This window comes from Drosophila serrata, unplaced genomic scaffold, assembly GCF_035046125.1.
Source record: "Drosophila serrata isolate PLE 108 unplaced genomic scaffold, ASM3504612v1 contig_359, whole genome shotgun sequence".
Classification (NCBI taxonomy): Eukaryota; Metazoa; Arthropoda; class Insecta; order Diptera; family Drosophilidae; genus Drosophila; species Drosophila serrata.
Genome location: NW_028257257.1, coordinates 2,062,856 through 2,078,478, shown reverse-complemented (window position 1 = coordinate 2,078,478; position 15,623 = coordinate 2,062,856). Strand labels below are relative to the sequence as shown.

Below are 15,623 nucleotides of genomic sequence, written 5' to 3'. Positions count from 1 at the left end.
TAAATTTAAAAACTGAGTATGCAGCTTTGTTAATCTACTAAAAACTTGCACAGAACAGCTTTCCGAATTAAAATTAATCCAATTTCGGCTTAATTATGATGTCCGAAAAACTTAGACTTTTTAAAAAAAAATGGTTTGTTTTTATACCTTTTTGAAGAATATGACTTAAATCAGAAGCTTGAAAGAAAGTGAAGGAGTCATTTCCGACCCTATAAATCATATATATTCTTGATCAGCATCAACAGCCCAGTCGTTCTGGCCATGTAAAGTCAAAAAATAAATTTTTGACATTTTTCCGAAAATTGAAAATTTTATAAGGGGTTACATCATGAAAATGGCCAAAAGTTGACATAAAATTGAATTTTTTAAATTTAAAAACTGAGTATGCAGCTTTGTTAATCTACTAAAAACTTGCATAGAACAGCTTTCCGAATTCAAATTAATTATTTTTTGGCTTAGTTATGAGTTTTTTTAAACTATGATTTTTGGGAAAAATTGTCTGTTTTTATACCTTTTTGCTGGTTTTTATGATTTTAGTCAAAAACTGACAACAGCATCAATAAACGCAGTATGCAGATTTGTTAGTGCAATAAAAACTAGCACAGAACAGCTTTCCGAATTAAAATTAATCCAATTTCGGCTTAATTATGATGTCCGAAAAACTTAGACTTTTTTAAAAAATGGTGTGTTTTTATACCTTTTTGAAGAATATGACTTAAGTCAGAAGCTTGAAAGAAAGTGAAGGAGTCATTTCCGACCCTATAAATCATATATATTCTTGATCAGCATCAACAGCCAAGTCGTTCTGGCCATGTCCGGTCAAAAAATAAATTTTTGACATTTTTCCGAAAATTGAAAATTTTATAAGGGGTTACATCATGAAAATGGCCAAAAGTTGACATAAAATTGAATTTTTTAAATTTAAAAACTGAGTATGCAGCTTTGTTAATCTACTAAAAACTTGCATAGAACAGCTTTCCGAATTCAAATTAATTATTTTTTGGCTTAGTTATGAGTTTTTTTAAACTATGATTTTTGGGAAAAATTGTCTGTTTTTATACCTTTTTGCTGGTTTTTATGATTTTAGTCAAAAACTGACAACAGCATCAATAAACGCAGTATGCAGATTTGTTAGTGCAATAAAAACTAGCACAGAACAGCTTTCCGAATTAAAATTAATCCAATTTCGGCTTAATTATGATGTCCGAAAAACTTAGACTTTTTTAAAAAATGGTGTGTTTTTATACCTTTTTGAAGAATATGACTTAAGTCAGAAGCTTGAAAGAAAGTGAAGGAGTCATTTCCGACCCTATAAATCATAAATATTCTTGATCAGTATCAACAGGCGAATCATTCTAGCTTTCACCGGGCAAAATAAAATTTTTTCAGAAAACATTAAAATTTGCAAAAATCTGATTTATCGAAAAAATTACATGTAAAAATATAGTAAATTTCCATTAAAAAATGGTTTTGCACCTCCAGTCGGAAACTTGAAAGAAAGTGAAGGAGTCATTTCCGACCGGAAAATAGCTAATCGCTCAACACTGTTGCCATATATCTGACCAGAAACCTTGGCAGCCTCATCAATTTGATGTCGTGCACATTTAATGTGGTGTTGAGGGCGCGCGCGGATGCATAAAAAACCAAACTGAAGCGAACCAAAGAACGGACCACGTTAGCGAAATGCGATCCAACGAGGCCCATAAATTACTAATAAAAGCCGCCCGAATATGCGTCAGAATGTGCGTGTGTAGTTGGCGCGGGTTCGCGGCTTTTTAGTGTGTTAAAGCGGAAATGCGTTGGCCGCCATTTTGTGGGGTTGAAGTGGATGAGTGTCAGAGGCGCTAACAAATGAGCGGCCTATTGACACATCCGGCGATGCCGAGTGACACATTTTCACGGGGTAAATAAATTGTGTAAATCACACACACGAAATCCAACCAAATTCTCAATGAAACTGTGTTGGCCAGTTAGGAATGGAAATCTTTTTATAGAGAAATGACAGTCACTAAAGTGATTTGTCTTAAAACAAACCAGTCTGGCTTTGGCTTACGTAAAACCATATTTTCCATCAACTCTGTTTCTACAAGATAAAAATATACGTTACCTTAATTAAATACTTATAATCATAGTTCTTTGATTTTCCCAATTTTCTCTCTCCTCTTTTTAAAAAACAAACTGAACACTGGAGTTTCTCTTATATATTCGCATTTTATTTACTTGAATTTCGTGTGCTCACACGAATAACTCTGACGCTAGCTAAGAGTTGACTTACATCGATATACAATTGATATGGGTGGTGGCTAAGCTTCGCTCGTTACATGGCCTAAAATCAAAGAACTTGTTCGGGATATTTTTTAGAGGGATATGTCTGGGTTTGTTTGTGGTTTGGTTCAACGAAACTATTTTTACGGCATCCTGGCCTTGTTATGCCAGCTAAATTCTTTAGCAAGCTTAGCTTAAGTCCTCAAGCAGAGTCCTATCTGAATACAAGTGAGTATATAGCACAGTTATAACTTGAATGCACACGAATTTTTAGCATTTGCTCTTTTTTGCATTGTTTTTTAAGCCGGTTTACATCTAAGTTAGTTTTAAATTAAGCTAGCCAATGTCAAAAATATATTGCAATGGAAGTATATGTTATTGGTGTGTTTTCGCTATGCTGATAAAGGATTTGGATAAAAAATTTAAAATATTTACTTTCAATTTGAAGAAATATATAATACAGATATTTGATTTATTTGCTAGTGACGTTGTGCACCACATTTCTGCTTCAAATAATTGTAGTCTCTTAGAATAAATAGCTAAAATAAATAGCTAAAATTAAATGTGAAATGTCTAAAACACATCCTTATTCAGCCAGACAAATCCTTCAAAGAACTTACACATCCATTCCATTATATTTCCGAAGCTCTAATTTAATCGGCCAGTTTTATTTTTACCATATTATTACGTTATTATTGGGCAGCATTTTTCATTCAAATGTTTTTCTGAAAATTCTTTAATTTGCTTGTTAATTTTTTAATTTTTTATTTACGTTTTTTTTCGCGTTTTTGTTGTGTATAGATGCTTGCAAAAATATTTGTAATATTCGGCTTGTGTTCCACTCGCAGTTTTTCTTTTTGTTCCTTACGCCCTTGGTTTAATCCTAACCCTATTATATCGTTCACATATCTAAAACTTACTGCCTCGATATGTTCAAATCCTAAACCAACGCTTATTTGTTTCCTTTACAATCTTAACCATCCATGGGAACCAATGGGGGTGGCCTTAAGTATCGCTATGCTGTACAAATCTTAGAGTCTATATATGCTTTCCTAGATATCCTCTGGATCAGATCAGAGCCAGAATATTGTATTATTGGGCAATGTTGTTGATGCCTTTGCGCTATGTGTGTGGCTGCCAGCGATGTTGATGTTGCTCCTGCTGATAGTGCTCCTGCTCCCGAAGCTTTTCGGCCTTCCAACTCGACTCGCCCACGCCCAAAGGATATGGTATAATATCCGGTTGTTGTTCCGAGGACGAGTTGTCCACCTCATTGCGGTCGCTATCCATGTTCTTGTTGTTATTATTATTGTTGTCGTTGCTGTCTGACACAGCCGCAGCCACATTCTCTTCGTTGTTTTTAGCCTCATTTGGTTCGCCATTATTTTCGTGGTTCCGGCCGCCATTGTGAGTATTTTCGAAATTGTAATAACCATATTTATTTGTGTAAGACATGTTGTCGTCGTTGGTGTTGATGTTGCTGTTGCTGTTGCTGCTGTTGTTGCCCTTGTCCTTGTTGCAATTCTGTAAGCCAGAAAGAAAATTATGAAACCGTATGAAATTTGAATAAAAACTGAGCAATACAAATATGTAGTTTTCGCAAATATTTAATTAAATTCTTGGCGATGGGCTAAAAGTTACAGCTATTAGAAGGGCCCCACGTGAAATATAATAAATTATAAAATATTAAATGTTTAGTAAAAAAAAAAAAATAGTTAATGGCCAAAGTTTATCTACAAAACTATTTAACCGCTGAATTATATTTATATAAAGCAAATTAAAATTGTTCCAGTATTGTGCAGTTTAAGTAAGGCAAATATTACTCAAACATGTTTTCTTATAACAAAAATATACTATTTCCTAGTACCTTTTCAGCAATATCTACTGTATTTGATAACCAGCTATCGCCATAGTTTATAGATTATTTGTTTCTGTCGATTTATTCAAGTGTGTTTTTTTTTGTTTGTCAACTAGATAAGGTAAGGGTACCACAAGAACCTCAAGATGCACTTGAAAACCTTGTAACGAGTGCAAAATAAAATATAAACAAAAACCATGAAAAGTAGATAGTAAAGGCAATTACTTATGTTGCAGTTTTATAGTATTTTTAATGCAAGGTCATCGAAAGCTTAAAATTCATAGTCTCTCTGGCCCATATTCAGATTGATAAAATGTTTGCATTATGGTAAAACATAAACAAAGAATTAAGGTCAGAAACATTTAATATAAACCACAAAGAGATCTCCTTTGATATGACAAAAAAAAAACTTGCAATATAAAAGGCAGCAGTTCCACGATTACCAACACAATGTACATTTCTGCAGTTGAGATTTTAGTTTCCTTAAAATAAAAAATATATTTAAATAATGGCTTCCTGTGCAGTAGGAAATGTCTTCCCAAAAACAAAGGAGACCACCAGGATCGTAATTGTCGGCGCAGGACCCTCAGGCATTGCAGCTGCCACTAAACTCCTCGAGCAAGGATTCCGCAATGTCCAAATCTTCGAGGCGGAGGATCGCATTGGTGGCAGGATTAAGACAGTACCCTTTGCGGATAGCTTCATCGATCTGGGTGCCCAGTGGTGTCATGGAGAGCAGGGTAATGTGGTCTTTGAGCGCGTTAAGGATCTGGATGTGCTGGACAGGACAGCCGATCAGGCCTTGCACTTGGTGCGCTCTAATAAGGAGATTTTATCCGAGGAACAGACCAAACCCCTCAAGGAATTTGTGGATGCCTTCGATGTGAGCGTCGATTGGGAGGGATCTGTGGGCGATAGATTTACAAATAACTACTGGAACACGGTGGGCAAGGACCTGGACCGAACCATTGCCAAGGAGGCACTGAGCTCTATGATGAAGTACATCTGCACCTCGGATGCTTGTGATCATCTTTTTGAGCTTTCGTCCAGGAACTATACGAATTTTCACCTCGCTGACGGAGATCAAAATCTCAGCTGGCGGCGCAGGGGTTTCTGGTACTTCCTGAGTCTCCTGCTCGAGGCCAAGGAGGATCAACCGGGGGATCAGGGTTGCCTCAAGGGTCATGTGCACCTCAATAGGAGAATCGCAGAGATCAATTGGAAAGGCAACGGTGAGCTAACCCTCCGCTGTTGGAATGGAGAGATTGTCACAGCGGATCATGTCATCTGCACTGTGTCCCTGGGTGTCCTCAAGGAGAAGCATGAGAAGCTATTTGTTCCAGCTTTACCCTTGGCCAAAGTGCAAGCTATTGAGGGACTCAAGCTGGGCACTGTCAACAAATTCATAATGGAGTTTGAGAAGCATCCGTTTCCGGAGAATATGTACAACGTTGCCATACTCTGGTTGGAGGCAGATCTCATTGAACTCCGCGGCTCGGAGTTCTTTTGGCTGGAGAGTGTCTGTAGCTTTCATCGCGTGGACAGGCAACCCACTCTCCTGGAGGGTTGGATTATTGGTGCCCATGCCCGGCACATGGAGACCCTTGGCGAGGATAAGGTCCTAGAGGGACTCTTGTGGCTTTTCCGCAAATTCCTCACCTTCGATGTGCCCCGACCGAAGCACTTTATTCGCACGCAATGGCACTCCAATCCGAACTTCCGTGGGAGCTACAGTTTCTATCCCACATATGCCGATGATCTGAGGACAGGACGCACGGATCTGGCTTCACCTCTGGTGGATGTGACCAACGGAAGACCAAGGGTGCAGTTTGCTGGTGAGGCTTCCAGCGGAAATCACTGGGGCACGGTCCATGGAGCCACTGAGTCGGGATGGCGAGAGGCAGATCGCCTTATAGATTTCTACAAAGCCAAAGCTGAAAATTAACTCACGGAACTTCAACCATTTTAAATATTTGTCTAAAGAATGTCATTAAATACTATATTAACCTAGCTAACATTTTCTAAGCACCAACAAACAATTTCCCTTTTGCTATAACTAACCAATTTAGCACCCACTTTCAAAATCCCCAAGTAAATAAAACACCTGAGAATACAGAACTACAATTTCACGGAATTTAATGCACTCAAAAGGCGAAGGCTGCCATCGTGCCTTTGCATAAAGGAATCCCCTTAACTAAACCCATTTAATCCCGGTGCCAGTGAGTTAGTTGTACAATTAAGCCGAATACTCCACCTCCACCTTTGGGCCATGTCTGCAGGAGTGCCGACTTCAACTGTCAGCCACTCAGCATCCAGCCAGGATACCCCGATCCCCGCCACGATTTCCATGCCGTGCAATCAGCAAACACAGAGAAATACTTTGCCAGTCATAACAACCATTACCTGGGCCATAACATAAGTCCTGGCAAAGACGGGACAGGAACAGGAACACGAACAGGAATAGGACAGGACAGGACATTGGCTAGGCAAATGTGTGTGTCCTTTGGTCAAACAGAGACTTGTTTAACATTGTCACTCGAGGAGTCACACGAGCACGTGGATGAGAATGGCTGCACTGAGGGGAATGTTTAATAAAGTCTGGCTTGGAATCTTGAAATTATATTATTATGCATAAGAAGCAGAGTTTAAGGTTAATATAATTATAAATATTTAATTATAAAACATACCCATTTTGGGTATTCTAGTTTCAGTCAGGAGCTTGCAAATCAATGAAAGAATCATTTCCGACCTTATAAAACATATATATTCTTGATCAGAATAAATAGCTGAATTCATCTAGCAATGTCCCGTAGAAAAATAAATTTTTCAAAAATTTGAAATAATGATAAAGGGTTACATCGTTAAAATTGTTACAATTTGACCAAAAATTGAATTTTTTAAATGATTATATGAGTATGCAGATTTGTTATCCTTTTAAAAACTAGCATTTAAAAGCTTTCCTTATTTAAATAAATGCATTTTTGTCTTAGTTATGATATTTGGAAAACTTTGATTTACTCAAAAAATTTGATCAATGAACCAAAATTTAAGAATTTACTAGATTATACTCTGTTGCTGAATTGAAAAAGAACTAAATTGAAAAGAAATCTTTATACGATTTTATTTTAAAATTATTTATTACTGGAAAACACATTTCAAATGTATAAAGATTCAAAGTTTATCAATATATTAACCAATGTAAAAGCCCTAAAATCTAACATTTACCATCATATTTATTTATTTACCATTTTAAATTTGTATTATTTTATTAAACAAAATTTTTCCCACATGCATTGGGGGCACAAAAAAACCACATTTCCGGCTGGCTAGACACCAATGCCAACGATGGGTCTAACGACTGTCGCTTCTGCAGCGCATTAACCAAGGGATTCGTTGGGGGATTGGTAAGGGGATTGGTTAAGGGATTGGTATAGGGATATGGGGACACTGGTATGTGGACACGTTCAGCTGCAAAGCTACAACAGATGTGACCAACTTGTAGTCGGGACCAGTCCGCCTTCAGCTGGAAGGGCGACAAAGTCGCATATGTAATTGGGAGCTGATGGTCGAGGATGAGGAGGATGAGCTAGGAGCAGATGAACTAGGAGTAGATACGACTACGACCACCAGGGCGACATGCAAACAAACAAACAAATGCAACACACACAAAGGCAGGCAGAAAACACTGAAGGGAAAACTAGATAGTAAACTATAAACTAAACTATACTATAATTTCAGGACTTAGAGCACAAAGAACAAATCACATATCCTAATATATTAAAGATACTGATTAAATCTATATAAATAAATCACAACATTTTGGGATAATTCTTAGGATAACTTTAAAGTTTTTAATGGTTTCCCTTGATAAGACTATAAAGTTTGAAGGGACCTTAGTTTTATTATAAAGACAGCTTCATGAAGGCCTCCAGATTGCACCTTAAATTATTTATATAAATTCCTACAATACTTAAAAGGAATTCCATTAGGAAAACATTTTTCAAACTTTACAGAATTCTTCTCGCAGTGCATAGGAGTGCACCAGAAGGATAAAACAGGAGCTCACATCGGAGCAAAGGGAAATTTTGAATGTTCTGGCCCCGGCTTGGCATAAATTTGAATTTTCAACATGGCCAGGCAAAGTGCTTCTCTGTACCGCCGCCCCGGCAATTGTTGGATAGGAGAGAGAGAGAGAGAGACCATTTTGCAGGGGAATCACATGGCCAGTGCTTCCTCCAATGATCCCCAGCTCCGGTTCGTAGTGCTCCTGCTGCTCCTCCTCCTGTTGTCCCGTTGTGGTTTTTGTGGCCATCCTTGGTCTGGTTGGCCTTTGGCCTGGCCTGCGTTTTTCGCAGCACCAGAGATAGTCGCAATGTGCTAAACTGATTTCTGCCCCTCCGTCTATATATCTGTTCCGCACGTAATCTGCAAACTTTTGCATGTGTGAGACCTCACTGACCACGCCCCCTCCCAGTTCGTGCCCTTTTTTCCGAATTCGAGTGTGTTTGTTGAAAATGTTGGCCCGAAAAACAGGCGCAATTACAATGTTGTTTGCCCGGCTCGCTGCAAATGAGTTGGTCAACATGTTTGGCTTTTATTTGGCTTAGCCTACTATATATACAGTTTTTTTTAGCAACTGCAAGGCTTGAAATTTAAAGATCTGTATTTGCTTACAATAGGGGGAGGCTTTACTGTTGATCAGTCGCCAAAAAAAAAAAAAAAAAAAAAAAAACAAGAAATTAAGGTAACTTCGTGAAACCGAAATTTCGAATTTGGATCGATCATACCTAAGCCAAAAATGCATACTTTTATATGATCATTTTTTGCCGAACACGGCTAAATCGATTCTGCTGTTGATGCTGATCAAGAATATATATGGTTTATAGGGTCGGAAAGGATTCCTTCCCTGCTGTTTAAGTTTCTGACTTTAATTATAATACCCAGCAAAAATAATGAATGAATCGTAAAACTGATATGTTGTGTCTGGGTAAAGACATTAAAATTGGCTATAAAATATACACAAACTTGTTAGGGAAAGCATAAAATTGATTTTTCATTGCCAGCTAAAGTTGGTTTCCTTTTACGATATAAAAGTTTATTGAGATATTTAAAGGGTAGTTGGGAGTGGAAAAAATTCATCGAAAAAATATTTAAAAAAAAACTTATTTTAGGCAAATACGATCTTATGCTTATATCTAATCTTGGACATAAATAAACTCAACGATGGGTAGTAAAAGAAACATGTGAAATTAATGATAAGATTATAAAAATTATTCTAAGAATATTGACCCCCCCACGCTCTTACCGCTGATTAGTTATCTAACTAAAACCAATAAAGTCAACTAACTAAAACATTAAAACTTTAACTTCGTAAGGTATACTAGTTTGATACTAGTTTGATAATTTCAAAGGCCAATTTATTTAATTAACTATGTTTCTTTAATATATACGATTAACACAACTTAAAAAGCTTGAAATATTGTGAACAAAATTGGCGAGTAATTACAATTAATTTTAAAAGCGTTTTAAATTGATTTTACTTTTAATTTTTTTACTCAAGCTAATCTTTTCTTTTCTCAAGTTTTTTAATGCTTCGTTTTGCTCAGTTATAAAGCTTCTCTCTAGGATAACTCTTCCTTAGGATGACCAACAAAGGCTCCCCTGCTCAAAGTTGAGCTGTCCGTGACCTATAGTAGGTGTTCAGTCGATCCGCCTCACGGAAACCCGTCTCAACGGCACCGTGAACTGTGGAATAATAGTGCTTGTGAGAGGACTCTCCGGCGAACTGGAGTCTCGGCCTGCCGCCCACATCCTGCAGTGGGGCCTCCAGGTCCCAGGCTCCCGTGTGTAGTTCATCCGTGTACGTGGAACGGAAGGTGTAGCTGCCCCGGAAGCTTTGATTCGCGTTCCATTGAGTCCGCAGCATCCGCTTGGGATGCGGCATCTCGAAGGGCAAGAACTTGCGGAAGAGCCAGAGCAAACCCTCCAGCACCTTCTCCTCCGTAAGCGTCTCCATGTGCCGGGCATGTGGACCGATTATCCAACCCTGCAGAATCCTTGGCTGCTTGGATACGGGATAGAAGCCAAAGACACTCTCCAGCCAAAAGAGTTCGGAGGCGCGCAGTTCAGCCAAATCCTCCTTAAGCCAGAGGCAGTTGAACGCAGGCCAGTCACTAGGCAGAGGTGGATGCTCAAACTCCAGGAAGAACTTGTCCACGGTGCCGAGTTTGAGTCCTTCTATGGCTCGAACTTTGGCCAAGGGAAGTCCTGGCACAAAGAGCTCCTTATGCTCCGCTTTGAGAACTCCCAGGGAGACAGTGCAAATCACATGATCTGCCGTGATGATCTCCCCATTGCAGCAGCTTATGATTACCTCATCTTCCCCTGACCAATTGATTTGGGAAACTCTTCTATTGAGCATCACGCGCCCATTGAGGACTCCCAGATCCTCGGGTTGATCCCTCTGCTGATCCTGTCGAGCCTTCATGAGCAGTCGCAGGAAGCTCTTGTAGCCTTTATCCCGCCAGTTAAGCAGCAGTTCTCCCTCACACAGCCAATAATCCAGGTGACCTTTCGCGGAGACCTCGTACAGGTGATCTGCCGCCTCCACGGAGGCCTCGAATTTGTGAAATATCTCCAGAAACTCCTTGGCAATGGTGAGATCGATGGGCGGCAGCTTGGCCAATTCCTTCCAGAATTTCTGGTTACAATAATCACCTAGGGTGCCGTTGAAGTCCAACAGCTCCGTTTGCCTGTCCGGTATAGACTTAAAGGCTATAGTTTTCAGCTGATCCGCTATTTCGTCGGGTAGCACATCCTTGTTGGATCGCACGCACTTAAAGGTCTCGTAGTGATCTTCCGTGGCCTCGAGGAGATCCAAATTCTTGACAGTCTCGTAGACTATGTTATCCTTCTCGCCGTGACACCACTGACCTCCCAGATCGACGACATTATCCGCAAAGGGTATGGTGTGAATACGGCCACCAATGCGTTCCTCAGCCTCCAGCAGCAGGACATTCTTGAAACCCTGTTCCAAGAGTCGTGTGCCAGCTGCAATGCCAGCGGATCCTGCTCCAATTATCACAATGCGAGCATTTTGTTTAGTTTTACTAAGCAGGCGTAAAGATGAGGCACTCATATTAATTGTAATTTTTTGTTAAAACTACTTAGTTTTTGTTGTATAATGGACAGACCGCCCGTCGTCTTTCACCATCAGTGTTTGCGAGTCAACTAATATGAGTTTCTGTTGTTCATAGTTGTCATGGGCTTGAACATTTCTCTCTCTCTCTCTCTATATATATTTTTCTATAGTAGTTTATCGCTCTATTCCTCAATGTTTATGGTTCTCCCCGATAAGATCCAACTTTCTGATAACACATTGTTGATTTTGGCAATATTTTATTTGCTTTGCAGGTATTATGTCAATGCAGTTAAGCAGAGAATAAAGCAGCACTCTTTTCACTATCAGCAATTATTATCAGCTCGTAAAGAGAAACAGTTCATACGCAGAGAGTACAACTTTTAAACTGGTGAAGAATAGAGAGCGGAACTTTCTCTTATTATAGCTTATGCTCTCTTTGCTCCCTTAACACATGGCCTATAAAAACTCGTACTCTTGAATTTTGTTGTTTATTCAGCATAAATGCAGAATAAATATGAAATACCCAACGTGTATAAGAAATAAAATATGATTAAAATTATAAAACTGTTAAATTACTTCAATAAATAGCTTTTAACATATTAAATACCTATTTTTCATGGTTCTTAAATAAGGGAATATAATTAGAAAAGATTGCGTATTCTAATCATAGTCAGCGGCTTGCAAATCAGTGGAGGAATCAATTTTGACCCTATAAACCATATTTATTCTTGATCAGCATCACCACCCTCTAAATTCAGTTCATTATCATCTTTGTTGCGAAAAACAGTCTGCTAGAAATGAACACTGTTCAAATGGCTGAGGCACCGCGAAAGTATGCAATTGAAACCGCAAGAGTGGCTGAAAATGGCTGGTATTGTCAAGTCATATAATGGTGCATCTTTTCGGCTGAATTGATAAGCAATAGGCGGAAGTGTCAATACATAGCATACTATTCCGCTGATTCTGGACCGGAAGCACACTCTGAATGTAATCTTCATTCAGAAATCATAATTTTTGTCTATTAAATTAAAGTGAAACAATACCAAAAATGCTCGATCGGTTAGACCCATTTAGGCCATAAAATTTCAGTTACAACGGTGGAACACTTTTTGGCAATCGACTGTCATTGTAGCAAACTCCATTTGGGAAAAACCATTCAGAGTCCTGATAAAGGACACAAACCAAAACAAAAGGTATCACTTTGGGCCCCACACACACACATAGACATAAACCGAGTACAAAATGTTTTCATTCGACTTTGCCGGTGGCGCAGTGGCACAGCCAAACGCTCCTTTGATGAATGTATTCATAAAAATCCAATCATTGCAATTGCACAGCGAAGGCAGAGGCATTCAAGATGAATTCGCCAAAATAATGGGAAAAATACAACAGACAGCTGGGCGCAGCAGTCGAATCTAACAGGGAATGCCATGCCTCCACCCATTCGCCATTTATTCACACACAAAACATTTTGCAACAAAAAAATTGCAGCAATAATTTTTTCTTTCGTTTTTTTCGGAAAACAAAAACACATTTGTGCATAGACTGGGGGGGGGGGGAAATAACTAGAATTGAAGGAAAGTTAAAAATGGTAGAAGAATGGACTAGTTGGTACTTAGTTTCATTTCATTAACAATTAAATATATTGGCATACAACCAAATTTACTAATTTATAAGCTTTTCATAGTTCCAAACTGAACTTTCCCCTTCCTAAAAATGTTCAACAAGCTACTGAAAAACCCATCATACCCATAGCCTCTGTTCCCCAGTGATGGGTATCTCTTCCTCTCCAGCACATTTACAACAACAAAAGATGCGATTAAAATGACAAGTGAAAGCAATTTTCGTGCATCTGCTACGAGGTGGCTATGAGAGGGGGAAAAATCTGGAAAATCCTGAGGAGAAAATGATTGTGAGGTAAAGGACACGACCGAATGATTGCCTGAAATGGCATGTGAATACGGTTGGCCAGTGTAATATGACAACGTTTAAGGGACCGATGCTGCTGCAAGGACAAAAGCCAAGAAACAAGGACTACCCCCTACCCAAAAACCCGGCAGGCTACTCACATTTGTGCTGCATTCACATTTCAGTATCCATTCGACGGCAATGAATTTATTCTCGATTTGTATCTGATGTGATTGCAGGAATTCCTGATCGATTGGCTCCAAGGCGACCGTGTCCCATAACTGTGCATTCTCCGGCAAATCCTCCTGCTCCTGCTCCGCCTCCACCTGCGCCTCCTCCACTCCCTCCTCCCCATCATTGTAGTAGTCATCCTCATCCTTGGATCTCTGCTGCTCCTTCAGTTGCCTTTTTCTGGCCTTTTCCCGCTGTTGTACGTAGTTAATTGGATCGACAGCATTTAAGGGACACAACAGCTCGACCTGAAGCGGCAAAAAATGGGGAAAAATTGAGAAAAAATGGTAGGAAAAAAAAGAATGATTGTAAAGAGACTGAAGATGTAAGGAGTTAAAATCTCAGCCGAGAGTGGATTTCTTCTTCCTTGGAAGAAATTCAATTGGCAGGACAGGAGGTGTTTAATTGATTTTGACATCTGGCCAACATTTGACTTTTAATTTTGCTACCATTTGGGCATTGCTGTTTCTCTCTCTGCAAATTGACGTTTTAATGCAATTTGCTTTTTAATTAAAACTAAAAGGCAGAAGGCAAGAGCCAATAAACTAAGCTAAAACGCCATTGGGATGTTCAGTTGCCTTCGGGGTATTGCCGGTATGGGCATATCCTGTCAATTATTTTAATTTTGAATAACATTTGTTTTTTGACCTTGTCAATTATATAATTTGGTATATTAAAATAGCGGTCAGTCGCAGAGTAAATTTGCAAATAAATAAATAATAAAGAATGCATAATAAAAGTTGATTTTGCTAGAATATTACATTTAGAGAAAAATATTAGCTTGTGGGGGAGATATTTAAATTAATTCATTGCTTTGCATTATATTTTTATCTTATTAAATGGCTATTTAAGAACTATATTTAATAATTTGTTAGATTTCGATTTTCATAAAGAAGTCTTAATAAAGAATTTTTGATTATTTCTGATCCCTTTCCCACTGTACACTTTCGATATTTCCAGGGTATCAATGGCATTTGAACCTATTGCTGCAGCACAAAGGCGGCACCTTTTAATGCCTTTCGATGGGATTGCATTCAAATTAACGGTAATTTAATTGCAACAGACAAATAGCAAACAAACAAGCAAGGATGCTGGCAATTTGCATTCCTGCCGCTGCAAAAGAGCAATGGAAATGGCAAGAAAAAAAAGGGAAACTCAATCCGCGGACATTTTTTTCATCTCCTCTTTAGGCGACGGACTTCAAGCTGAGACCGTCTTAGCCCCATTTGCCATTTGGCAGATGGCTCAGGGATATATGTGTGGTGAATCCCCTTTCTGATGCTTACCTGTATCGTGGTGGAGACCGCCGGGGCACAGCACTTGACCCCGCGATGGCAGCGCCCGCAGAGCTTCGGTCGATACAGCTTACGGGATATGCACTCGCCCAGCCGGATCCTTGCCGGACCCAGGCGCTGGATGCTGCGGCACTCGTGGCCCTTCTACGCCGGATAATTTGGGATGGGAAATGCAAAGAAAATGTTCGGATAAGTGAGAGCAATATATATTGTTTACATTTTTAAGCAATAATTTATACATGGAAGTAGAAATATTATTATTGCATTTTTTATATTTTTTAAAACTGAGTATGCAGATTTGTACACCTTTCAAAAACTAAAACGGAAGTGCTTTTTAAATTGAAATTAAAGCTTCTTTTTGCTTAGTTTTTAATTGTTTATGCTTCGAGTTTTAGTACAAATATATGTATAAATATCGTTTTATGTATATGCTAACAATTTATAATAATAATAATGGTGTATCATATTTTTCCCTGTACTTATTATTTAACCCCCATAAGTGGAATAAGGATACTCACTCGTATCCTGTGGGCAGGCTCCGTTTGATGATGATGAGGATGATGATGATGATGATGGGAGTGGGAGTGGGAGTTGGTCTTAGAGTGGTGAATCTTTCGGTTAGGCATTAATGGGTGGTGGCTCCAATTTCTACTATGGCTGCTGCTTCCGCTTCCGCTCCTTTTATTGTCCACAAAGTCATCCTTGTCGCACCTGCGATTCTCGCAGAGCCGCAAATTGCTCAGTTGATGGCATCCTGCGTGCGTGGAGGTGTGCCTCGTGGCAGTGCCAAGGCCACAGCTCCTGCTGCAGTCCGTCCAGTTGCCGCTGGTAGTGCTGTTGTGGCAGGTGGCGTAGACTGCAACGGAACGAAAGGTATTTCGATTACTTATGAGCCTGCTCAAGATCGGATAAAGTCATTAATCAC

At 39.1% G+C, this 15,623-nt stretch overlaps 3 protein-coding genes across 4 annotated transcripts in view; 1 reads left to right on the top strand and 2 right to left on the bottom strand.

The window, feature by feature from the left end:
• Nucleotides 1-2,191: 2,191 nt before the first annotated feature.
• Nucleotides 2,192-15,623, bottom strand: part of Ccn (cellular communication network factor protein Ccn) — a 67,570-nt gene continuing 54,138 nt past the window's right edge. For both annotated transcript variants that reach the window (XM_020954014.2, XM_086838638.1), the window contains 4 exons: nt 15,217-15,554; nt 14,690-14,842; nt 13,334-13,651; nt 2,192-3,789 (listed from right to left, as the gene is read on the bottom strand). In XM_020954014.2, coding sequence (XP_020809673.2) covers nt 3,388-3,789; nt 13,334-13,651; nt 14,690-14,842; nt 15,217-15,554 — 1,211 coding nt within the window. In that variant the 3' untranslated portion in view covers nt 2,192-3,387. The remainder of the gene's footprint in view (nt 3,790-13,333; nt 13,652-14,689; nt 14,843-15,216; nt 15,555-15,623) is intronic.
• LOC110185270 (spermine oxidase) lies at nt 4,224-6,247 on the top strand. Its single transcript, XM_020954016.2, has one exon. The coding sequence runs from the start codon at nt 4,632-4,634 to the stop codon at nt 6,066-6,068; it is 1,437 nt and encodes a 478-aa protein (XP_020809675.2). The 5' UTR covers nt 4,224-4,631; the 3' UTR covers nt 6,069-6,247.
• LOC110185268 (spermine oxidase) lies at nt 9,527-13,312 on the bottom strand. The gene has a single exon (XM_020954015.2). It carries the CDS (start codon nt 11,259-11,261, stop codon nt 9,789-9,791), a length of 1,473 nt encoding a protein of 490 aa, XP_020809674.2. The 5' UTR covers nt 11,262-13,312; the 3' UTR covers nt 9,527-9,788.